We start from the raw sequence: 27,518 nt of genomic DNA on the forward strand, positions 1-27,518 counted from the left end.
TTCGACCGCATCCATTCTTTGACTCTGCTTTTGTTCAGGCTTTTAAGATCTCTAACAGAGGACAGGAATGAGTTGAGAAATTTGAAAAGTCCTGCCCCAGAGAAAACCAGTTTGTACAGATAGAAATACAGGGCAAGAAAGATTGTGTCTATGGGAAGTCCTTTTTAAAATATGGGGGGCCAAGATTTTTTAACTTAATGAAAAACATTTCATTTGGTAGAGTCACAATATGAATCAGCTGTCCTTTTGGTGACCTAAGTGACTTTATGTCTCATCGGTATGATAAGGTTTTGGAAAAGTCTGTTGTCTTTGGGTTACTTACTTACCTAATGCGTAGTACTGATGGTCAGCACTCAAGAGCTGGGTCCTTAGTGAGGAGAGTATAGCTCAGTGGTAGAATGTACGTCTAGCATGCATGAGGTCCTGGGTTCAATCCCCAGTACCTCCATTAAAAAATATTAAATAAACAAACCTAATTACTGCCCCCCCAATTAAAACCCATAACTGTGTTCTTTTTTATACTGCTAGTGGCCTGAAAGAATAAACACAACTTCCCAAAATGTCCCTCCTTCTCCCGAGAAACAGTTTACATATTTCTGAGAGGAATCACCAGAATTAATTCATGGAATGATAAACTTCAGGGCTTTGAGGGAGCTCAGAGGCTAGCCAACCCAACTCCAAGCATTGAATTCCTATTCTCCTGCCAGGTTTTTTTGCATGAAAACAAACTCTTCCCCCGGGGACCTTTTGTTTTACAGCAGGTTGTCTGAGCCTTCCATGAAAACTTCTCATATCTTTGCATTTTCTCAGGAAAATATGCATATGTATCACCATTTATATATATATATAGTGTGTGTGGTGTGTGTTCACAGTTGCATTTTACTTAATACATCTTGAAACCTGTACCATGGAGGTGAAAAAGGGAATCTCATCATAGGTTAATGCTTGATAGATAAAATTTTATGTTCTACATCAAAAATATTTGGAAGTTTTTATTTTTACATGAACATTAAGTGTATAAAATGGGGTGACTTTGACAAGGTCTTTTTTTATATTACACAACCCGGTTTTTCCATTGATAAAGTTCTATTTCTGTAAATCAGAACACAGAGCCAATATCTTAGCTTCTTGGATGCACTTTAACTCCTGGCTCTGACAACTAGCAATTGGTGACTTTGTTATCTCAGCTACTGGTGAAAATTCAGAATTGGGCACATTTATTTCCTGCGTCCCAGAAAATGATTTCCCAGGGATCAGAACATTTTCACATTGCTAAGCACAGCAGGTCAATGTTAAAATCAGCCTCAGGGCAGTGGGAAAAGGTGAATCCATTATTGTTGAAAAGGAACATTGCTTTTGCTGCTGACATCTTCATAGTCCTTTAAATTCCAGTTGGGCTTATGGTTTGGGCTCTTGATTTTCCTAAGTGGATTAGCTTTTCATTGAAGCAGTTTATCACAGTGATCTTACTGTTAAAGGAAATCAATAAAGAAAAAAAAATTGGAAGGTCATCCAAGAAATCTTGAATATTTTTGCTGCATTATCTGTTGTACATATTAGGAAGCAAGTATCTGAGGGAGAATGTCTGTTTTTGCAAGAAGATGTGTTAAAGGAGCCGAATTTGTTAGCATTTAGCGGTTACCAGCACTCATCCCCAAGGTGGTCAGTAGTTTATAAAAGCAGTACTTTAATGATATATTTAAAAAAAAAAAACCTCGGTGGGGTGGGGTGGGAAATAGCTCAGTGATGGAGCACACGCTTAGCATGCCTAAGGTCCTGGGTTCAATCCCCAGTATTTCCATTAAACAAAAAAAATTATACACACACACACACACACAACATGGACTGATGTTCAAGAATGAAGAAAATGGAAAAGATTCCATTATTTCACATTTGGTTAATGGAATTTAAAATGTATCATTTACCTACTTTATCCCTGGATGTACTTGTAAGAAGAGACAAACTTGATATCTGAAATCAACAAGCCTTGTCACACATTTGTACCTTCTCTAAACAATGTTGTAACATGCTCTTAACAGTGGAGAATGGCATTAATGAGAATAAGGATGATCTTTATCCAACCAGAAAACATCAAAATGATTTCTTTTAATCCCATGCATTCTGTGGCACTCCAGTCATGCTTGGAAGTGTGTTCCTGTTTTAAGTTACATACAAATGGATGACAAGAAAGGATTCTATCAAGCTGTTTTAAATTTTGAGACATTACTCAAGTTTTCCACCCACTATTAGCTAAGGTGGCCATTTGTTTCTAAATTTTTCTTCTGTATGATCCTGGGATTCAAAAGTTCTTGCTAGAGTTAAGCTATATTCTGCATGAAGTACACATTTCACAATTTTAAAAATAGTAGAAAAATCCTTTTATGTCTGATTTGTTTACCAAAATAGATCAGAATTTCCAGAATTTCTGATGTCTCTCTCTCCCTACCTATATATGATGACGACCAGTTCAGAGGACAACAGGATTAACCTGCTTCTTCATTCAGGCACTTGAACTGGTAACAAGAGTGGCTCCGTATCAGGCCCTGTGCTGAGATCCAGGCTCTACCACTCACAGGTGACCTGGCTTCATTTTTGCAGTACCTTCAGTATCTGCACACTGAGCCATCAGTTCCACAACTGCCTCAAATCGAATCCCTATAATAAATCCCTTACTCTATATCATTCAGAGCAATTCTATTTTTCCATCAAACTCTTAATACAGACACCGGGTAGCTGGAAGTGGGGGGCTGCCGTAACAAAAACCTAAAGCGTGTAGCATTGGTTTTTGAAAAAGTGGCAGGTGGATGTTGGCAGGACCTTGAGGAGGTTGTTAGGGAAAACCTAAAGGGCCTGGATGAGAGCATTATCAGAAGCCTAAAGAGCTTCCAAGGAGGCTGTCAAGGAGGGATAACGAGAGAGAGGAAAATGTTACTGAAAGCTGGAGGAGACCCTGATTGGGCAGTAAAGTTTAGTGAAACTGTTACCTGTGGTAAAATGGAAAAATGGAAGATGTACCTCATAAACTTGATCTAGTTAAGATTTCTGGGCAGTGTTGAAGATGCTATCTGGCATTTTCTAGCTGTCTAAAGTAAAATGAGAGAGAAGAAACATACTATAAAGAACAAATTATTCCATTTTCAAAAGTGATTTGGAGAAAATATAAAAGCTCAGGAGAGTCTTTTTAAGCCAGGAAAGAAGTTCTCAGATTCAGAAGTGGCTTCCAGGCAAAGATCGAATCCAGAGCTGGGCACTAGAATTTTTTGTTCTGGACTTCAGAAGCCCGAGTGCCTCAGGACACTTCAGACACAAATGGCCTTCTACGTGTCTTAAAGGCATAACTTCGTGGACCCTACCCAAGGCTTCCCAGAATCTTAGGGATGTTGTTTATCAGCCTTACAGGATGCACCACTTAGAAAAGAGACTATTTCTAGTAGATTTATGGGAGGCTTTTGCATAATGGACTGTAAGTTGATACATTAAAACTCCACAGGTTCTGAAAAAACAAAATTCCACGGGTTTAGAAAATTCTATCAGTTTAGAGATGGACTGTATAAAAAGAGGCCTTGGGATCCCTAATTCCTATGGGCAGGAAGCAGGCTGAGAACACTACTCAGTGGCAAACACGAGCTACCTTTATGGGAGGACTCAGAGGGCAGGCCCAAGAGCCCTGAAGAATAACCCCTGGGGAGTTATGCCTCACTCCTAGTCAAAGAGAATGAGGCTGGCTGGACTTCAGAATTGCTATGGGCAGGTGACTGTTGCATGCCTCTCATTTTCCCCACCCCCACTTTTGAATGTGAAAGTCTAAAGAAGTAATGTTTTGCCTAATTAGAATTTGAGATGAACAGGGATGATTACTTCTAAATTCATAGGTCTTCAGGCTGAGAGGAATGGTACTAAAGGACCTTCACCCAAACATCTCATCCACAACTGGACCTGGTTAGATGATGAGCTCCTAGACTTAGAGCTCTTATAATGGATTACGAACTGAAGGTCCTGGGAAAAGTATGTTTATTTTGCACGTGGGAATGGTGCCAATCACTATGGTCAAATGGCAGACTGAAAAGACAGCTCAGTGTCTTCCATCCCATGTGTTCTTTTAAAAATGTGACTCTGTGGGGCGTCTACACTCCCACCCTTTGATAGGTAGGCTTATGAAGAAATGATGCTACACAACTTCTGAGGCAAGGTTATAAAGGCAATACAGCTTTTGACATGCTTGCTGGACTCATGCTAGAGCCCTAAATGGTCCTGTAAACAGTCTGATGGCTCTGGGCACATCGCTAATCGTAGGAGACATGGCAAGGTCCTAACACTAAGTGGAGAGGCCCTGTCCAGGCCCCAGCCTAGCTCCCTGCTGTCTTAGCTCCACCCAGTATCTGACTTCAGACCCAAGAGACCTAGAGCCAAATCACTCAGCGGAATCCTTCCTTAATTCCTGATGCATTAAGAACACCGAGATAATAAATGATTGTTGTTTCAGGCCACAAAGTTTGTGGATGATCTTCTGCAGCAGTAGCTAACTGAAACAACTGAGCTAATTTCTGGTAGAAATGTAATGAGTAAGTATAGTTTAGATGAGAACACAATTTCATTTTCCATTCACCTGAATCAGAAACATACATTAGGTCAATAATGAATAAAGTATACCAAATTTTTATTCCCCTGGAATTTGCAAACTTTTCAGCACTGCTTTTTTAAGGGATTGAGCTATTTATTGTATGTGGATTTATTTACCGAGTCACATTCATATAATTATTAAATATTCAGAGACGTGTACCTTTCCTAATCCCTACAAAACACCACTTACTTGTAATTGTACTTAAATATTGCAAACAATAAAATGACAAAATCAACGAAGATGCATGTTCCTTTAAATTTTATTTACCATAAACATTTAAGAGAATACAGCAAACACTGGAGAAAGCCTTTTTAATTATTTTTGATGTAAAGTTTCACACTTAAAATTATGCTCGCTCCCCCCACCCACCCCAAGTGAACATGCAGGTATCATTTACTCCCATATATGGTGATTCTAGAGCATTACACTCTCTTGATACTTTAATAACAGAGTATCCTGTTTTCATTGAAGCAGTATCCTTGCCCTGAAACCCAACTGTGTACAATCATGGCCTAATACCATCATTCAAAGAGTTCCCCAAAATGAATATTCACACAATGTTAACATTGAAATCTGTTTTTAAAACATCATTTTAATAAGCCAAACCACAAAAACTCAGGTTCTAGTTTAAATGTGTTTATGAAGACTGCTGCTGAGCTCAAAGCATGCAGATGTTCACGACCACCTAGATGAAGCTGGACAGTGAAACTCCTTCAGTAGGTCCAATGATGCAATTTTTCACTCATCCCAAGTATCTCCATATTTGTTTACTTTGACTAGGAAAAAAGCACAAATAGTTGATGATTCCAAATAGTAATAAGTAAAAGGCACTATTTTGTTTGCTACTATTACGGTTTAAAGTTATGTTTCTCTCTCATTTGATAAGTGCACATGAGAGTCAAATGACCCCCATTCTAAGGAAAACAGATTAGTAACTTGCCCAAGGTACAAGCCTAATGGAACAGGTAGAACTGAAGTCTGAACAAAGGTCTGTTTAGGTCCAAAGCCTGGGTGCCTTTACAACTTTATCATACCAACTAAGTAAGCGTGGTATATATTTATAGCACATACAAAAAAGTTAGCAGCAAATGAAAAGTAACAACAATAATAAACATTCAAATGTTGTTTTTCACACACACACAAAAATTGCATTAGTAATGGTCAAGTCTTCAGATTCGGGTTTTTCAAGATATTTTTGTTGTTGGGAAAGGTATAGGTTTATTTATTTATTTTTAAATGGAGGTACTGAGAATTGAACCCAGGGCCTTATGCGTGTTAGGCACACCCTCTACCACTGAGCGGTATCTTCCCCTCCAAGTCTTCAGATTCTGATTAACCTTCTCTCCCATGAGCTGTTAATACTAGTACAAGGAGGAAATATTTTCCAATATTCTTGCATTCTACATAAAATTGTATTTTGAAACATGCTCTTCTGTCTTCTCTATTTTACTTCTTAGCCTCTCTTCTACGTAGCCTTGCGAATCACAGCTCTTCAGAAGGTAACAACGTAAAGCAGCAGTTATCAAAGTATGACTGGGGGACCCCTTCCCCAAGACTCTTTCAGTGAGTCTCTGAAGTCAAAACTACCCCATTGTTACAGTGAGACATTACATACCCTTTCCCCTCATACCTTGCCTTTTCCCCTTGCTTTTCCTTCCCTTATGAGTAGAAGGCAGTTTTCATGAAGCTACATGATGTGTGGTGACATCACTGCTCTGACAGCTAACTGAAAATTCCTCCCGTACTTTCTAATTAGATAAAAAACAAATACAATCCACATAAACTAAAGCTGGAAACTTTGACACTTTCTGACCCAGTAAATCTACATTGTACTGTCAAATTTCTGTCTAGATTCTAGAACAGAACATTCTACAAAATCACTGAAACTGTTTCATAACTGGTTTTTTCTTTATAAGCACACAAACACACACAAAAAGCTTTTCACAAAGAAAAAAATTCTTTTGGATTACTGTGTCACATAAAAGAACTTGAAGCCTGTTCACAGCCAAAACCACAAATGTCCAAATCCAGCAAATGCCACACATCTATCATATTCCCTTTTCTTAACCTTTATTACTATAGGAGGCCCAACCAAAACATGCAATTTCTGACATATTAAATCATGGTACTATGCTATGCAGATATATAATTGAAAAGATTACAAAATGAGAAAGCTACTACTGCCTGCTCTCATGGAGCTTACAGTCTAAATCCTCAAATTGATTAGCAGAACAGAGTACTGGTAAGTCTTTACATGTTACAGAGTCATGGCCACTGAATACATAAGGTTTACACTAAATTTCTTATGACAAACATTAACAAGTACTGATCACAAATCTATTTTAAAGCTAGATTTTTTTACATCAATAATAGGACAGAGATGGATGAGTGTTATAAAACAGAATTCTAAATGAAATAACCATTAACGATCAGAAATAAAATTGGCTCTAAAAGAATAATCATAATAAAAAATAGTAAGGATTTTTGTATTTTTGCATTCTCTGTGGCATAACAACTCTCAAGAAGGTACCAAGGACCTATTCCTTCCTCAAATTTTTAAAGTAGTAAATAGAAAACATTGAAACAATGACACATCTTCAAAAATTCCTCAAAAAACACATCATAAAAATTCTGTACTGAAATAGCTACGAACCCCCATTCAAAATGCCCTCTTTCATTAGAGGTGAACTGCTGCGTCAGAAAACTTGCTTTGGGTAATGCGAAGCTGCTCCAAAAGGACTTAAAAGAAACTGTACTTTTAAAACCTATAATTAATTATAGAGGGAAAGTACTGTTAAAAAAAAAGTCAAACTCCCTTTTTGGAAATGCCATAAAGCTGATTTGTAAGGCATATAACTCTATCTCAATTCCACAGACATATAAGAAAATCATTTTATTACTCAGTCATGATTCTGTGGTTCTGCCAAAAGTGGCATTACAGCCCAATTATCAACCCTAGGTCACCAGACCTGGTTTTATGCAACAGATGCATCATTTAAAAAATGACATTAATTCCCAAGGTGGCTTCTTAAAAGGAAATAACAGTCAAATGCTTGCATAATTTCTACAGTGTATTACAAAATTTGTCTGTCTTAATTCATACTACTATTTGGACTTCATTATTTTTTTCTAACACAAAATGGCCTTTGGAACCCTTTAAAAAAGGAAGAATTGATAACTGTTAAGTAGCTATTCTCTTAAATGTTATTTTGGTTAATTGCCTAAGGCATTAAATCACATGTTAGTATAATTAAAGATTTTAACTAATGCTACAGTTTCCAATCCTAAAGAGCAAAGTGATTCAGACTAGACTATCATACCTTCTTTTTTTGGCATTCTTTCCTGCATAGGCCTGACTGAGGGGTCAGTCTTATGTGTTAAAGTAACTTCATATGACTCTCTGTTCTTATTCCTTAATTCCTCATATGTAATATTTTTTCTTTTAGGACTTTCTTCAATGTTGGGATCAGGTCCTAAAACAACAAACAGTTAATAAATGGTGATAAAAGGATTTGAATAAATCCAAAAGCAACTAAATTTTATAAATGCTTCTTACCTACAAAAAAAAAAAAAAAGAATAAAGTAAAATGAAGGATCAAATTATTACCAGCATTCCAAAGGTTCTGTTTTTTCCCCAAGGTACTTATAAAACTAAACTCTACTTCCTCTTACACTTCCAAGCTTTAATTTCTAAAATTTAAAATCAACATTAAAAAAACTTAAAACTAACCATGGCCAGAAGAAGAATGGATATAAGATATACCAGCACAAACAATTCACTCATTAAAATGCTAGTGTTTTAAACTAGGAACGTATTCATATAGTTTATATAATTAAAGAGAAATATACCCTACTAGTAACAACTGAACAAAACCTGACATAGTGTAATTTTATTTAGTAATACTTCCATAATTAAGTGTTCCTATAAAACAGAATCTAAATAATGCAAACAACTCTAGGTATTAAAAAATTTATTTTACCCTCTTTATATTTAAACAAAAATACTTGAAAATAGCTATTGAAAAGTATAAAACATAGCCTTTAATCACAGCATGCATCATTTTCACTCCGGTCTAATGGATGCAACACTGAGGCAGAAAAAGTAGCAACTTTTGCCTGGGGAACCAGCATTTATTCTTTATCTCTCCCACAGAAAGTCAAAGTATGAATATATATTATCAAAGAGTCAAACATTATAAAATAAGGAAATGGTTAATCTTAATACTGGTTGAGAGGACCAAATATTGAACACAGTTTATAAAACATACAGTCGGCAAGAAAGGCCATATAAACATTTTTAAAGAAATTAACTAATGGTAACATAACATTCAGTGAACTACTTAACTAGCAAAGTCTTACACACTACTCCAAAAGTATTATTTTTCAGAGGTTTTTAAGGAGACACAGAAATTGGGCATATCATTTTAATAACATAGCCATATTAATTAAAATATTTTTTAAAACCTTTGTAAGTGGTACTATTTAAGAACTCAATGGTAAGGTCCCAGTAAATAATCATAATTTTCAAAGCAACATAACTATACAGTGAATGTTTTCAACTACAACTTTTATTTTGCTACAAAGTATACTTGCACTGATACAAAGCACAGAGCATTTAAATTTCCAACTAGTTCTAATACTATTATATACCATGGTTGAAAACCAAATTTTTCTTGCTAAAAAAAAATACAAAAGAAAGTATTATAATCTTATGCTGGGTTTAAAAGCACTTTGCATTTCATTAGTAATAAGTAACTACTGAACTCATGTCCCTTCACCACAAATGATGTATTGTAAATTCTGAAGGAGATCATGTGTGCTAGATTAGTGGTTAGGGACTCTGGGTTCTCATTCCCACTCTGCCAACAATGTCCTTGGGCAAATCACTAAGCTTCTTTGAATCTTGAGTTTATCAATTGTGAAAAATGGAAGTTTGAACTAGCTGATCTATCAATAAAGTTCCTTCTAGGTTTAAAATTTTTTCTTACTAAAGAGAAAACTATTTCATCATTCTGAAATTCTGTGACAAATAATGAAAACAAATCAGACAGAAAATTAGAGAGCTTTTTTCCGACTTATAAAAGCCAAAAGAAAGTATCTTCCATTGTATAGGGAGCATGATTGACTATAATGACCTGGAAGGAACAAGAAAATGTAAAAAAGCATTGATTTAAATCTAACTGTAATAAGCTATCTATGATAAATCTCGTAACAACTATGAAAGAGTGCTTTCTACTTTGAAAAATTAATAACTCTTTCAATTCCTGGTAAGACAATGCAGAAGACAAACAGGACTTAAAAGGGAAGGATGTCCTGATAAGGGAGGACTGCAGGTAGTGCAAAGCAAAGGAGGCCACTGTGGGCCCATGTCGGGGGACAAAGAGTGGCAAATTTGACTTAGAGGAGTCGGAAGAGCAGAGCATGAATGATGGATGGCTGCAGTGAATGACTTAAAACATTAAAATATGGGCTGTGCCATAGTCTGTGGGCAGATACCAAAAGGCTTTTTTGGTTTTATTTGGCAAAGAAATTATGTAACAAAGAAGAATGCAAGACATTAAAAGGGAAGAGTTGGTGCATGACTAGAACAGAAGTAGAATGGATCTGAACTTGGGAGATGGAAAATGGGAGATGCAGTAAGGAACAAGGACAGCAGACTTTGGAGATAAAATAATGAGTTTAACCTCTCCTAATCTTCCTACCCCCTTTCCTTTCTGACTAATCAGATGTCTTTGTTTCCAACCATTCAGGAAAACAAAAAGTTGAGAATTAAGAGATTCTCAACAACTTAATCTCTTTAATTACCTTAACTTCCATTCTCTCCTGCTACTTCTGCAAAGGTCTTCTACTCATCCCTCCCTCACCCCAACTTTTGCTCTAAAGCAGTGCTGTCTTTCTATAATGGTGAGACTGTTCTGTATCTGCACAGTCCAACACAATAGCTATTAGCACATACGGCTACTGAGCAATTGAAATGCTGCCAAAGCAACTGAGGAACTGAATTTTCAATGTGATTTAATTTTAATCAATTTAAACAGCCAGATATAGCTAGTGGCTACTTTATACCCTGACCTACCTAGAACCCATTCTGCATCATATGGAACCTTACTTGACCTATAACTGACACCTCTCTCTCCACTATATTCCCTCCCTCCCTTTAACCTACATATAGATTCAAATCTCTCCCATCTTAAACAAAATGAAGACCCAAATTTTCCCTTAAACTTGTTTGTTCCTCATTGTTACTGGCATAGTCTACTTATTTCAAAGCAAGTGTTTTCAAAGAATACTCCATAAAGTTGACAATCTCTTATTCAAACCCTTGGAGTCAGAAATGTTTCAAAAATTCAGTTTCTCAGATTTTAGAAAATTATTACAGTATATATCTTATTACTTAATGTACATTGAAGGAAGTAGCAATGAATAGCATACACATTAATATTTCTACAACAAAATCTAGAAAAAACGTATTAAGATAAATAAAGACAACAGAGTTATATCAGTTTTTAGGTCAGGGTTTAAAATGAGTTCAGATCTGCCTTTATCACTGATTTATTTAAAAAACTGTTTTTTAAAAAGTGTTTTGGATTTTAGGATTTTAGATAAGGAATTGCAGACTTGTACTTTCTGTTTCTAATTCACTTTTCCCTGCAAATTAGACTGAAGGAAAAAAGAAGGAAGCAAGCAAGCAAGCTAGCTAACATTTGTTGAGAGCCTATTCTTTCCAGGCATTACCTCTGATTATTTCATCTCATCCCAAAAGTTCTTTAAGAGATGGATTATCATCTCCATTCAAGAGATCAAGAAACCAAAGGGATCAGAAATTACAGTTACTTGCCTAAAGTCATATTGCTAGCAAATGTCAATCAGGATTCAAATCCAGGCCTTAATTCAAAGGTGATACTGTTTCACTTACATTATGCGATCTTCAAAGCTAGTATTTACACAAACTTCACAAAGCACTTTCACATGGATTTTCTCACTTGACAACAGTTCTGTAAGGCAGGTAATTATTTTTCTCACATTACAAAGAAGCTAAGGTGAAGTGGCCTTCAAGGCTACCCTAACACATGTAACCTTTTTAAAGACTCCCTGAGGCACAAACTGTCATTTCTTCTTTGCTATTTCAGTAAACTTGGTTAGTATTTTCAATTAACAGGACATTTGAATAATTTATCCTTATATTTCTCTATCTTCTAGCAGACTGAGAGTGCTTCCCAGGGACAAGAACCAGGTCTTATTCATCTTTACTTCCATACCTAACAGAGTGCCTGATACCTATTGAACCCTCCAAAATGTTGAATGAATGAAGCATGAATTCAAATGAACAGATAACACACTGAGTTTAGGCTGATGGTGGAACATACAGGTGATATCCAGCAGAAAAGGTCATCAAATAAAGTTTATACATACGTTGGACCCTAAAATGCTGAAATTCATTTCAAGAGAAGTTTCTACCTTGGGCAATATGATCAGTAATACCAGTGGGAGTAGATTCATTCATAGAAGCACTGAATGGAATTGGCTCATAATGAGGAAGCATCTCTTTTTCTACGTTGTCCGGAGCTGGGGATGTCACAAAAGATGAATGACCACTCACATTTGAGTCATATTTTGACTTTTGAGAATAGTGCCTATAAAAGAAAATCATATTGTATAAGAAACAGGGGTTACTGTCTACATCTTATTTAAAGAAGTGTGTTAAGGTATGAAATTAGTTATCTTATTTTCTAAAGGAATCATATGCTTTTAACATAGTTATTTAAACCAGTAAGATGAAGTCTGTTTCTTTCTGCCACAAAAACATTAAAAATATGCCCTGACCTACTTTTACAACTTAAAAATTATCACTCCTAATACAAGAGAAAAATGTATATCCTATTTTCTAATTACTCTGCTCCAGAGATCACTTTGTGTTTAAAGCTCTTGGAAAGAAAAAGTACTTCAGATTAGAAAATGTGTCAATCTCCCACATTAACAGAGAAGTTGCTGCCACAGGTAGCAGTCCAAATAAACACTATTTTACTAAAGCAGATGTAAGTAATACTAGCTCTCATGGAGTTTATGCTGCTTGCCATTTATAACAGGACAATTTATCTACCAAATCCACTTAATTATTTATCTACCTATCCAGACATACAGATTCATTTATCTATGTTTATACAATTTCCCTACAATTTTAAACAATCAGGACTAAAAAGTTGAAACCTGTTAAGAGATGGGACTGAAGTTTGGAAATTAAAAACAAAAAAAATGTCCAAAGTATAGTAACCAAACATGTTTGCCAAATTAAAATCTCTCATTCTGGGACATGCACTCCCAATAGGATGCAACTCTATATTTGAAACAAAAGTAAACCAATCCTGTTCTACTTTTAAAAACAAAATACCTTGAGCTTGCAGCAAAATGGCAAATTTCCAATGATCCTTCAGTTAGGCAATGTTTTATGCCCCAAATTATGGCAATAGATAGTACTAGCTCGTTACAATTTTTGGCTAAAATGAAAAAACCTTTAATAAAAATCTGAATCTGGCCTACCCAGTGGGTGAAGATCGTCGTGCCTGTCCTGATCGTAAAGCTTCTCCAAGAGGGGAATTCTCAAGATTCTTGAACTTTTCTTGGCAAGTTTTCACGTAAGAAAGTTTTCCAGCAAAGTATCCCATGATGCAAGCAACTTATTTGTAAAAATAAACAAAGTGTAACTCAGTGCGCCTCTTTAGATAAATATCTCTTCTAAAAGAACATTTTAAAAAAATGTGGCTCTAAATATGTCTTTGGTGTGGAAGAACTGAGATTTCCTGAAATAATGGTAAAAGTACCACATTAAATCAGATTTAAAGTTCACAGAATGATTCCGTGGATATAATTCACTTTCACAAAATAAGCTAAAATAAAGCTGCTATCGGATAAATAAATTCCACTTTACTAATTAATATATTAATATAGATAGGAAACATGTGGTAACAGTATAATAGAGCGAGGAATCAAAACTACACAATTCTAGCCTAGTCACAGGGATTTAGGTCATTTCATTTCTTGTAAAATAGGAATCATACTATTTGCCTAGCTAATGTCATAAGACTGTTTTCTAAATCAGGTGCAACAAATCCCTTAAAGTAATGAATTCCAAAATGCTACCTAAATGTGGCTAATGTTGCATCTTATGTCTGTTTCCAATACAAAAGAGACACTACCCTGCAAAGATTCATAAAAGGCCTCAGGTACTCTTTTTTAGGGCAATTTATTATCTTTAACAATATTATAAAATGTAAGAAAGCTATGCTTATAAATGTAAATAAATTATGCTTATTTACTAAATGTAAATTAAGGAGTTTTTTAAAAATTAGGTTTAATTTTAAAATACACTTTATTATGATTAATCAGAATAGCTGGACAACTTTCTTTCCTCAGAGATCAAGGGAACTTAATTTCAAATATTGTATCTTTACAAAATAATTTATTATTTTAATAGTCCTATTACATTACAAAAAGAGAAAAAAAATGCCTCTTTCAAGTAACTCATGATTTTTAATTCTAATAAAAAAGTGCCCAAGTTGTCCATTTATGAAAAGCTTAAACAAAGTGATTTGTCAAAGCAAATAACCAAATAACTGTTATTAGTAAGATAAGACAAAACACTTGACAAAAGCTAGCTATTTTACTTAGGTAAAAAAGCTAAGAGAACTAGTGTTGTTCATACTTACATATAAGTTTAGGGATGGAACCATATTTCGGATGACTTGAAAGAATTCCTAAAGATAAAATAGTAAACATTTCTGAGTAACATTGTTATATTTACATAAGTAAGATGTTTTATCTTTTATTAAGATAAAAGAATAGGTTTATGCCAAGTTTATGCTAAGAGTACATATGAAAATGGCACAGAAATTATGGTAAAAAATGCGAAGAAACTACTTCTGCTAGTCATTATTTGGTCTTTTCTAACAGGAGAGTAATAAGTAGTAATAAGTTTAGCAATGCAGTATAAATTAAGATAAATCTATTTCTCAGCAGCTCTGAGCAGCCCAAAGATACAAGAAAATATCAGTACAGACTATCTAAATGCTATCTGACAACACTGGCTCTTTCCATAACACCAAAGAAGTCTAAAGCTCTTTAAAAGAGAATTCAACATCAGGAGAAATATGAAGAAAACTCTAATCTATTACGATAGGTGAATTTAGCGAGGCCACTTGATACGAGGTCAATAAATAAAACAAAAACAGAAAAAACCCACATTATTTCTACATACCAACAGACAAAAAACTCAACATTTTTAAAAAGATACAATTTATTATAGCACCAAAAAACATCAAAGACCCAGTAATAAATCTAATGAAAAGTATGAAAGATCTTGAAAGCTACAATTTACTGAGAGAAATGAAAGCTAAATAAAAGGAGAAATGTACCATGTTCATGAGTTCAAAGATTAAATATTGTAAAGATGGTAATTCTCCATAAATTCACCTATAAATTCAATGCAATCCCAATTAAAAGCAAAGGAAGTATTCCCCTAAATTGAAAAGCTTATTTTAAAAATCATGTGGAAACAAAGGATGAAGAAAAACCAAGGCAACACCGAAGAACAATATAACTGAAGAAATGACTACCACCAGATATGAAGATAAACAATAAAGCGGTAGTCATTAAGATGGTATGTTTTAAAGTACAAGAATAGACAAACTGACCAAAACTAGGAAAGAGTCCAGAAACAGACCCACATATACAGTCACTTGATTTATGACAACACTGCACTGTAGTGAACAAAGAACAGTCTTCAAAATATAGTGCTGGGTCAACCACGTATCTGTACGAAGAAAAATGTACCTTGATGCTACCTCATACAATATTCAAAAGTGATTCCAGATGACTTGAAAATTTAAGTATGAGAAACACAATAAAACTTATGAAAGAAAGCTTAAGAAATTCTTCACGTCCTTATAATAGACAAAGATCTTAAAGGGACCAAGAAAAGCCCTCATCTTAAGGAAAGATTTGATAAACTGGACTCTATTAGGATCTACAACTAATCAGAGTGGGAAAAAATACCTGCAATACATATACCTGACAGAAGACTCACTTCCAGAACGTAGAGAACTCTAACAAAACTATTAGGAAAAGGCAATCCAATGGAAATAGGGACAATGGGCTTGAACAGACACTTCACAAAAGAGGATATATTTCAAATGGGGTATAAACAAAAAATGTCTTCAACTTCATTAGCCATCAGGGAGATCTAAATTAAAACCACAATGCAATCAGCATCACTGTCCACTACCACAATGGCTAAAATTTAAAAGACACAAAAATAGCAAGTGTTGGTGACAATGTGACATAAATAGAACTCTACTAATAAACTGATAGTGGGAGTGTAAATAGATCTAAACAGTTTGGAAAATCCAGCAAAGCTACACATAGACATAATCTATGACACAGCAAAAAGTCTACCAAGAGATATCACATTCATGGCAGAACATCAAAAATGTAACATCAAAAATGAAAACTATATAATCATCAATGTACAATAGGATGGATAAACTGCTATGACACAGTCACATACTGGAAAACTATATGCAATGAGAATATATCATTTACCACCACATGCAAAAATGTGGATGAATCCTGTGATGGGCTGGTAAACCAGCTCTTCAAATAGAAAGCCCTGATTTGTAATGTCAGTCGATTTCTGTGGTGTAAACACCTGCACTGTGACCAATTTTGAGCTACCAAGGGTTTAAAACTTGGCTTGCCAAGTTCCTGAAATTTTAACAGTCAGCTCTCTGGAGCTGGTACAAGCCAGTTCCAGCATACCACTAGATGAATCTCAGTGTTGAAAGAAGGTACACAAAAGATCGTATCATGTATACATAAGTGCATGATTTAATTTTATATAAAGTATAAAAACAGTCAGAACTGATTTATGCTGTTAGCCTCAGTTCCTTCACTTAGACAGCTGAGGTGATGAGGAGAAAAGGGAGGATGATAATAATATCTATATTTATACAAAAAAGTTGTTCCTTTATTCTGTCACCAAATACCTACAGACCACTTGTAACACACAGGCACTACATGCTAGGAAGGAGGAATGTAACAGTAAACAAGACACTCGTCACCCTCGCAGAGTTTATACTCTGGAGGGTGAATGAAGACAAACAGAACACAGTGTGATGGTTGCTATTCTCCCAATGAAAACCAGGCATAACTCAGAGATATTGCAGGTTCAGTTCTAGATCACGGAAATAAAGCAATAAAGCAAATCACACAGATTTTCTGGTTTCCCTGTGCAGATAAAATTTATGTCTACACTATACTGTAGTGTATTAAATGTGCAATACTACGATGTCTAAAAAACAAAGTACATACCTTAACTAAAAAATACTTTCTTACTTAAAAATGGTAACTATCATCTGAGCCTTCAGTGAGCTGTAATCTTTTTGCAATAGTAACAAGGATCACTAATCACAAATCACCATGACAAATATAATGAAAAAAGCTTGAAATACTGCAAGAATTACCAAAATGTGATACAGAGACAATAAAGTGAACAAATCCTGTTGGAAAAATGGTGCCAGTGAAGACTTGCTCAGTGCAGGGTTGTCACAAACCTTCAATCTGTTAAAACAAACAAACCCACAATATTTGCAAAGCTCAATAAAATGAGGTATACCTGTACTTGGGTGTCTACTACATGCATCATGTCCTTTGTCAGTTGCCAGAGTCCATTTTCTAAAGGAAAGTAGCAAGGGAGGCAAATACACTTGTTGAAGCTAATGTAATACTCTAGGCAACAGACGGCTGCATTAACTGCAATGGGAGTGTAGATGGAGGTAGACAGTCTACAGAGATATTTAAGAGCTGGACTAGAGAATGAATATTTGTTGAACAAAGCAGGTAAGGCATAGAACGGAAGGAAAATGCCTCAGTTTCCTGGATGGAGAGTGATGTCTTTCAGACATGGGGAATACAAAGGAACTGATTTGTGGAGAAATGAGCTCAGTTTAGAATGTTCGAGGAGCTTGTAGGAGGGCCATCCATGTGGAGATACGCAGATTATGATTCTGGAGCAGATATCTTAGCTAGAGAAAATCATGTGATTTAGAGCAATAAATGGTCACGAAAGCCCATATTATTGCTGGATAGTATATAGACTGAAACTCAAAGTCAAACTGTGAAGAACACCACAAGTGGAGAAAGAGAGCTCACACTAGAATGTAAGCACCAAGAGTTCACAGATTTTTTTGTCTTTTAGTATTGCATACCAAAAACAGTGTATAGTGCATATCAGACACTCAAAAAACTTATGAAAAAATGGAGAAGTTGACTGAGATAGGAGAAAAACCAGAAGAATGTGCTGTAATGGAAATCAAGGGAAGAGTAAAATTTTAAGGACTGGTTAAAGTTGTATAATGGTCAAAAACAAAAACTGTCCATTGAATTTAAGCAACAAAGAGGCTGTGTTGGTAAGTTTTAGCACATGTTAGAATACACGCATAATCTATGACACAGACTGCAGTGGGATAAAAGAAATAAAAAGTTAAGTGCTCATTTATGAAGTCTGGTTTCAAACGCAAGACAGCTGGGAGCAGCTGTAAAGGGATATAAGAGAAGATTTTTCTTTTTTATGTTCTCAAGTTAGAACAGAACTGAGCATGTTTAAATGTTTTGATAGAAAAGGAATGAGGATACAGGAAGCAGCTAAGACTAGGAAGAGTATGACACCCTGTAGATGAAAGCATATACAAGATGTTAGGCATTTGGATTAAATGCAGAATGTCTTGATGGATTCTGAATTCCTTTTCTAAAGTCTCTCCCATTTTTTTTTTTTGAGATTGACTTTTTAATTAGAATACCTCACCCCAAAAAATAAGACCCCAATACAATTTCAGTAATAACAAAAGCCCTTAATTCTGGTTAATAGTTAAATGAGTGACATATCACTCAATGTTCTTTTCTTTATTTTTCACTCAAAGCATCAAAGCCTCAGCAGTAAAACAACTCTGACCAAGGTGTAAAGATGACATACTCAACAGAAAATGTTATTCCACAAATTAGGTTAAGTCATTTTCAACAATTTATCCTTTCTAAAAAATGGATTACTAAATTCCACTGAAAGGCTCCAGGCTCAGTCATTATGAACAATTACAGAGAAAGACGTTGAACACTGTTGCTGCTCATGGCATGACTTTTGCTAATGAAATCACAGAAGCACAAATCATCATTAATGACAAGTCAAATAATTAATCACCAAATGGTGACTAGGAATCCAAGAGGATTTTTGCTACAAGAATAATCTGTCTCCTCAGTACTAGGCCCTAATATTTTCAGTAGGATTCACTCTAATATATCACAACAGTCCTATCAGGGTGTATGTGCAACTAGAAAAAGGGAATTTCTCTGTCTGGTTCAGTTATGTGTATAATTAGTTACATGTAGGAGCGAGGCATTCCCAAGCTAAGCAAAAAAAATAATCCAACAGTGGTGTGATTTCATTGCTGAAGATAAAATGTCTAAGTGAGTAGATGCAATTTGATCCTCTGAATTTTTACTGCTTCTGCCTTAATTCAAGCTGTCCAGTCTCCTACTCTTCTTAAGCCCAAAAGCTCCAAAATTTTGCCTTCTTTGAAACCTACTCAAAACGACCATTTCTCCTGGTTCTACCTTACCTATTCAATGGAGTTTCCACTCGAGAAATTCTGCCACTCCAGCCATCTCAGTCTCCTACTGTCCCTCCCAAAAGTCATGCTTATTATTCTGATAACCAAATCCTTCCTTCCTGAGATATTCTTCCTTCTCTTTTAATCTAATTCTTGCTCATTTCCAAAATTCCCTTCTTTTCAGAATTTTTCCTTCATTACAGTAGCCCAGCAGAGATCTTTCTTCTGGAAAACCTACAGCTCTTTTAGTCTCTACTATACAACTTAGAAGCTTATTAAATGTTTAATTATATTCTCTATTTGCTTCAACATTGTGTTCACATTGTTTCCTCACATGAACTACGAGCAGCTCTTAAATTTCATCTGTATAATTCCACTTCCTCCCCCAAATGCCTAGCTCCAATCATTTGTTAAATGACTGACAGAACTAAGAGAAATAAAATGGGCAGTACAGTAAGACTCTATAACCTCTCCATTCATAGCTCCCTGTGCCAGTTTTTCCTTAAAAGTAATGTGATTAAAATGTCTATTTCATACTACAGAAACAATCCTAGTCTATAAAAGAATTTAGTTCTAAAAGAAGTCTAAGAGGATGTATGTCTTGACTTGTTTGCATTTTAAAAATTCCTGTCACAGTAACACACTGTAGTGAGGTTCTTTGGGAATTCTTGAAATAAAAAAATTTTACATAAAAAGTCTTCCCACTTCCCTCCAAAACTACTCTTCTCAACTAGTTGTGTTGCTATGCTGTCTAAGTAAGTACTTCATTCTGCTAATGTGAAAAGGCTAAAACTTCCTATCATAGTCACATTTTAGGAGGAGCTAGTTAATTTAAAGAACAGATTTCTAGGATATGTAGCGGCATCCTAAGGTAACCATCCTTTTCTGAACACTTTCTAATTCCAAGAAGACAGTTCACAAAACAAATGTAATGAGCATTTATTTCTATTGTTAATTTAAAGATGTAGAGGCTGACACATTTAATACTTAATCTAAACTCAACTCCACAATCTAAGGCAATAGAATTTGGGACAAGGAAGGATCCCCACTCCATTATTTTAAGATAAATCTGGTTTAGGGAGCTGGGGAACTCCTGACCTTTAAGCCAGTATGTAAGAATCACCTGGAACCACAACTCAAACATTCCAATTCAGTAGGTCTGGGATGGGGCCGTGAATCTGCATTTCTAACAAGCTCCTAGCTGATAGTGATGTGGATGGCATACCTATACCAGGTTTGTCTGTCTTCCTGTAAACTACCACTGGCTTTTAGTTACTTTTTTGCTCTTATAGTGTTAAAGTTACTATCGTGTAGGAGGACATCAAATTCTCAAATTTAATATTTGAATCATTGGATCCATGGAGACATAACTCTTCTGATGTTGCAGAAATTTATCAGTGATGTTTAATATGACACATTCCCACATGTGAGTTAGCTAAAGATGAGGAAAATAAAATATTATGATATCCAAAGTGCTAAACAAATTCAAAGTTTAAAATACTTACCTTTACTAATCAATCCTTGAGTAATCAACATACTTGTTGCAGCCAAAGGTACAGCTATAGGGGGAAAAAGAACTTGTCAACACCAACAAAAGGGAAAGATTTTGTCTGAGTTCATTAGAATAAACATGTATCAGTAAAACCAATTAGGAAGTAAGTGGCACAATTAACATCTGTAAGAGATTTTTCCACTTTTAAAAGCTGTACTGTATATATTCAGAGAAATATAAAAAGCATTTTAAATTTAAGAAAATATCAAACAATATCATTTAAGAACCACCCAGATTTAGACTCTAAAAGCCATTCACTAACATCATCAATTAAAACAACATAGTAAATACTGACCAAAAGTTACTTCTGGAGTTAAAGGTGGAAAAAATTAATGTTGAGGGAGGCAAGAAGCATATTATAAATAACAAGAGCCACTACTGAGTAACTGCTAAGTGCCTAATGTACATTATCTCATTTACTTTTTACCACATCTCTATGAGGTAGGTATTATTATTATTACTATCCTTTTAAAGACAAGGAAACTGACGTTTAGAGATGTTAAGTAATTTGTTTAAGGTCACACAGCCACTTCAATGGCAGGTTCTGGATGCCAGTGAATTCTATCTGATACCAGATCTCAAGTTTTTAAGTTCTATATTATACTGAGTGAACCAATATACAAGATATATTTACCTAAAATCATATGGTGATCAGGGCAAGAATTAAAAAGCATGTATTTTAAATACTAATGCTCTTTCTCCTAAGTTAGTGAATTCCAAAAAAACCAAATGAAAATATGATGTATATATGCACATTAACCCAAACTGAAAAATCCAAAGCTCTCATCATAATTTCAAAGGGGCTCATAATTTAAGAAATCAGTCTTCTACACCCACACTATCCAAAAGAATTTTCTTCAACGATGAGAGCAGTCTGTATCTGTTTTCCAGTTCGGTAGTATGCAGGAAAAAGTTAACACAGCAGCCCTGAGACTGCTTTCCTTACAACGGCCGGCTTGCAAAGTTGGTCCTCAGCTTGTATCTGGGAGCTTGACTGGTAAACTGGTAGAAAACTTTACCCAAATAGTAAGTGGCTCATTATGCCAAACCATTTGTACAAATACAGTTCACACTAAACACCTCCTTTCCTTCTGGGAGTCTGGAATTTTGTTATCTGCCAGGCTGAGGGTGCCTACGTGACCAGCACCTGATAAAAACCCTGGGTGTTGAGTCTCTAACGAGACTCTTTGGTAGATAATACTTCACATGTATTACTACAACATGCGAATAGAGAAATTTAGCACATTCTTTGTGTGACCCCATTGGGAGAGGACACTTAGAAGCTTGTGCCTGGTCTCCTCTGGATTTCACCCACACTCCTTTCTCTTTGCTGATTTTCCTTTGTATCTTTTCTGCTGTAAGTTATTTTAAATTGAAATAGCTACATGTGGCTGCTACACTGAACAGTGCAGTTCCAGACTAGGGGTTAGGAAATGTTCTGTAAAGAGCCATGTGGTAAATATTTTAGGTTTTGTGGGCCAGTCTTTGTTCTAACTACTTAACTGCCATTTTAAAGCAAAAGCACTGAGACAATACATAAGCAAATGAACACAACTGTGTTCCAGTAAAACTTTTTATGGATGCAAAAATATGAATTTCATGTAATTTTCACATGTAATGAAATACTCTTCTTTTGACTTTTTTTTCAGCTATTAAGAAATGTGAAACACATTCTTAGCTTATAGCCATACAAAACCAGATTTGGTCCTTGAACTGTAGCTTGCTCAACCCTGGTCTAGTCTGGGCAATTTAAGCAAAGTCATTAAGACATCTGAATTATTATAGAGATTTCATGATTAAAATCCATAACTCTGGAATACTGCCATCAGACACAATTTGCAGAAACCCTAAGTTCTGAATCTTTGCTCTACTCCTTACAAACAGATTTTACATTTGCTGGAAAAATGATCTAATGGTGGTTGGTTGGAATGTCTTCATGCATTATTATTTAAGGTTTTTCAAAGGATAAGTCCTTTTAATTATAGCATCAGGACAAGTTGCAATCATTTTTTTCCTTCAGTTTAATTCAAGGATTGCAACATGAAGCACTGAAGAATCATATAAGAATAAAAGGCAATGAGTTAGTTGACCATCTCTACAATGGACAATATTTTCCCCATTTTGCTTTCTTTCTAGGCCAAGATGGTATGACGCAGAGTAATCATCTGGTTAAGGAGATTCCAGCACTAGTTCTGCCACTCACCATGGTCTTTGCATAAATCTCTTAACTTCTTTTCATGCTATCAAAGGTAACAGATTAGAACTAAGGTATCTATCCAATTCATGTATTGTCAAAGAGAATGGTAAAATTCAAACAGACTTCAGAGATTATCTAGTCTTCATCCTAATCAGAGTACTGATACCCAGAAAGAACAAGTCATTTGATCAAAGCAACACAAATGGTTAGTTTGTGGTACAGCTGAGATCAAAACCCAAGTCTCCTGACTCCCAGGTCAATGGCCTTTTCTACTGCACTACATGATTCCTACTGCAGACGGAGTCTATTAAATAATGTTTCTTAAGGCCATTCAATAACACTGCTGACCAGACACTATTCTGTATTATGGCCATGGTCCCAATCATATCCAACACAAGGACTCCTAAAATTCCTTTAACTCTTTTTCTCCTATACTAGCAAAGTGCTTCTCTAAATTCATTATTTTCAACAGAAACTTTTATTTTATTAATCACAATAGCATTAACAGCCATTTAATAAAATACCTTAACATTTATAACAAATTAAATTGAATTAATCCCTAGAACATTCCAATGAGATTGGTCAATATTACCTCCAAGTAACAGATAGGGAAACTGAAGCATACAAACATCAGGAACTTCTCCCAAATCTCAAAGCTAATATGTGATAGAGCTGTAATTTGAATCCATACAGTCAGGCCTCAGTCAATGCTCTTATAAATCACTATACTGTCTCATTTGAAAACCAGAAGTACACATGTATGAAATATTATTCACAAAACCCTATAAAAGATGAATGAAACAAATATGAATTCATACACCTTTTCAGCAATTTCAGAGGTTGAGACCTACTGTAAAATATAATACACATTAAACTAACCCTTTTATGTAGATTCTTTCAATACCTGTGTATTTGGGCAAAGAGACAACGAGTTGTACACCTTCTCATCCTTCTAACCCATCCTGTACACTGCTAACTAATGTTTCCTTAAAAATCTTACACATCCCCTTGGCCCAAGAACCTACAATATATAATAAATCAAACCTTAAACTCCTGAGTATTATGTTTATTTTCTACCCCCAGTAAAAGACCTCTGCTCCAATCAGTTCAGCCTCAAAGCTCTAGTTGAGATCAAGTTATTGCAGATTCTGCCTTTGCTCACTATTCCTTTCATCTAAACGCTTCTCCACCGTTCATTCACCTGAAGTCCAATTAGTTAAGTCTCACTTGTTTAACAATGTCTTTTTAGCTAAATCAATTTCAATTTATTTATCTCTTTTTAACATTTCTATCACTGTTATGCACTTAATCTTTATCAAAGTGCTTCATGAGTTAGCTCTGTTTCAACTACATCATAAAACTACTTTAGGACAAAGACTATGTCTCATAAAACACCTTCCAAGCATAGTAACTTACACACTACATAAATACCAGGCAGACTGATGAAAACGTACATCCTCTTTAATAAGTTACCTCCTCCCTTTACAAATGCCATCTTGCTTTTTTTTTTTTTAGAATTACCTTATCTGAAAGGATTGCAGTGATCAAGTCAATCAACAACAGGGTTCTATCCAAAAGGAAGATTATGTTTTGTGTTGCTTTCAGCATTCTGTTTTTAAAAATAAAATCTTCATGTATACGGTCTCTAGTAAGAAATCAACAGCTGGTAATGTAGTAACATCTCACAATGATAAAACAGAAACTAACCAGTTTTTATCATGTAATGATTGAAAGTTTAAGAGTTAAAATCATGAGCTGGCTTCAAGTCTAGACACCACTGCTTACCAGCTGTGTAACACTGGATAACTCTTTAACGTCTCCAAACCTCAATTTCTTCATCTTTAAAGTGAGGGTAATAGTTATCAACCTTACTGGGTTGTTTTTACATAATCCATGTACAATCAGTTAAATGCTATTATTAATAACCAACAAAAATACTTCATGGTCTTGACAAAAGTTCCAGAAATCACTATTTTAAAATGCATACAATTCTGATCATTTCATGATGTATGCAAATGTCAAACTACTATGTAGTATGCTTGAAACTAACATATTATCACATCGACTATATTTCAATAAAAAATTTAAATAAATGTATATAATTCTATTTCCTTAGTCAACTTCTTTTAGCAATAACTACACTAATGCCAAAAGTCTGCCCATTTTTTCTATATGAAATCATTGTAATTTCAGGTCCTACAGTCAGATTTTGTTGATTAGAAAATTTAACTTACATCTGAACCAGAAGCTTTCATCATTGCATTCTGCAAAGACTCTTCTTTCTTCCTCTGTTGGAATGTAATCAGCCCCTATGTCTTTTTATCAAGGAAAATTGGCAAACATTAAAACATCCACGGAAAAACTAAATGTAAAAAATTACCTGTCTATACATTAATAAAACATACTTTTTTTTTTAAAATTAAGTAATGTAACGAGTAGCTTGTATACTTTTAGCAAATCTTTACTTCAAGCATGCAAGTCTGTGTTACCATTCACTGGCTATGTAGTCAGGACTGGCTACAGAATGGGCTGGGTCCAGAGGAAAATTAAAATTTGAAACCCTTTGTTCAAATTAAGAATTAAAAATGGCAAGAGGACATCATTAAACCAAGTGTGGATCTGTGTGTGACTGTACAGGTCACAGACCCATGAAGCCAGTCCAGTGGCTACTGTTACTCAAGGCAGTGAAAATTTCTCTTCATAAAAAGTGCTTCTAGTTATAAATACTTAATTGATAGTTACGGGGAATTGGTCTTGGAACTTCTGCATTCGGCTCTCGATAATCAGCCCTCCCATTCATCTTTCCTGCATCAAAAACATTTATGTTAGGTATTAGAAACGATTGAGATTGGTCAAAATAAATCAAGATATAGTATATAAAATTACTAGTCTACATGGCAGCCAATCAACAAATACTTACTAAACACTACGACATCTGAAGTACTCAACGTAAAAACTTACCTAAACAAAAAAGTCACAGACCTATAATTTAGATCCCTTAATTGAAAAAGAAAAGATGCTTTGCTAAGTAGTTACCAACTGATTTTATCAAATTAAGATACAAAAGGTTATTAAAAATTTTTTAAAAACATTATTTTTCCTCCTGAAGCTGGTTTATTTCACATTATCCTATGTTTGGATCCTTTCAGAAATATATGTCCAATTACTAGGATAATACTCCAAAAGAGGAGAATTCCCAAGTCATTTCTGCGCTTCCATTTTAAAAAATTGAAATAATCATCAGGAAACATACTACCTCTCCCACAAAGCAGGACTTCAAAAAAAAATGAAATAACAAAGACGTCATATCGTTCTCCCTGTGGCGTGAAGCTAACAGTACATTCTGTATCCTCTAAACTTTCCTCCCTCCTCAAAGAGAGGCCTCGAAAAATATACGAGATATAAAAAGAGCATATACTCTTATTTTTAATCCATGCCTCCAGATTTAAGAGCCCAACAGATTAGATAATTATGTATTTTACAGGCTGTTCACATAGGATCGTGATTGTTCCCATTTTAAAGAAATTTAAATAAAACGGGAAATGTCATACGCGATGAGGATAGCAACTGAGGCCCTTTCACAATTCACTTATTTAATAAATCATCACTGAGGACTCACTACGCACCAATTCCTTGGCTAAAGAAAAAGAACAAAAAGAATAAATTCATGGATGGATGGATGGAGACTGCTGAGTAAGCTACTTATATACCAAAACAACTGTAAAAGAAAAATCCCTTATTTCCCACAACAGCATCCTACCTAGAAAGACTGCCAAGGTTGACAAAGCCCCTTTAAACAGCATCATTTTAATCTCTTAATCCCAAAGAATAAAAACTGAATTACACCCCCTCGTCCTATGACCGTCGATTCCCGCACTCCATCCCCCCATCCACTGCGTCTCCCACCTGCAACACCTACACACATCCGTCACCAATAATTCCTCCCACCAACACTCCCCAGACACGCTCCCTCACCAACCCGGTCACCGGCACCCAGGAGCCCGAGACCCAAAGCGCGATCGGCCCACCCTCGCAGGCGGGAAAATGGCGGAAGGTGCAGGGGAGCGCCTGGCCGCGGGCAAGCGGTGAGTGGGTAGATGGGCGCCGGAACGGGGCTTTCTGCGTCACCTCACCCACCTCCCGACGACAGCGCGGGCAACAGCGCGGCAAGTGCGGGCGACCAGGGGCGAAAGCTAGGAGGGGATCTGAGAGGGGCTGGGGGGGAGGGGAGGGCGGGATTGCAGAGGAGTTGGGGGTGGGGAGCGGTCAAGGATGCGGCTACCAAGAAGTCACCCAGAAACGGGATCAAAATGACCGCGACCCGGAAGCACTGGCGACCTAAGGAAGGAAATGACGTCAAGACCTCCCTGCGGAGTCTAAGGGCGAGCAGCCTCGGAATAGACGTCTGCGCCTGCGTCTGTCTGCGCCGTCCTCCTCTGCTCGTCCCTCCTCCCTTCCCCTACAAGGCCGCGGCGCGCACAGGCCAAGCTGCGG

General features: G+C 35.8%; 1 protein-coding gene across 5 annotated transcripts; it reads right to left on the minus strand.

Moving 5' to 3' along the window:
• Window positions 1-4,864: 4,864 nt before the first annotated feature.
• Window positions 4,865-27,300, minus strand: OCIAD1 (OCIA domain containing 1). 5 transcript variants are annotated; one of them, XM_031434834.2, is made up of 9 exons: window positions 27,162-27,300; window positions 25,767-25,829; window positions 25,259-25,339; window positions 20,781-20,834; window positions 14,326-14,373; window positions 13,160-13,295; window positions 12,080-12,255; window positions 7,942-8,094; window positions 4,865-5,397 (listed from the first exon to the last, which is right to left on the minus strand). In XM_031434834.2, exons 2-9 carry the CDS (start codon window positions 25,822-25,824, stop codon window positions 5,360-5,362), a joined length of 744 nt encoding a protein of 247 aa, XP_031290694.2. In that variant the 5' UTR covers window positions 25,825-25,829; window positions 27,162-27,300; the 3' UTR covers window positions 4,865-5,359. The 5 variants fall into 5 exon arrangements, with proteins under 5 accessions (XP_031290694.2, XP_010991154.3, XP_031290701.2 ...); XM_010992852.3 differs by having other exon boundaries at window positions 27,053-27,255; XM_031434841.2 differs by lacking the exon at window positions 27,162-27,300 and adding an exon at window positions 27,004-27,140.
• Between the last annotated feature and the right edge of the window lie 218 nt (window positions 27,301-27,518).

This window comes from Camelus dromedarius, chromosome 1 (genome assembly GCF_036321535.1).
Source record: "Camelus dromedarius isolate mCamDro1 chromosome 1, mCamDro1.pat, whole genome shotgun sequence".
Lineage (NCBI taxonomy): Eukaryota > Metazoa > Chordata > Mammalia > Artiodactyla > Camelidae > Camelus > Camelus dromedarius.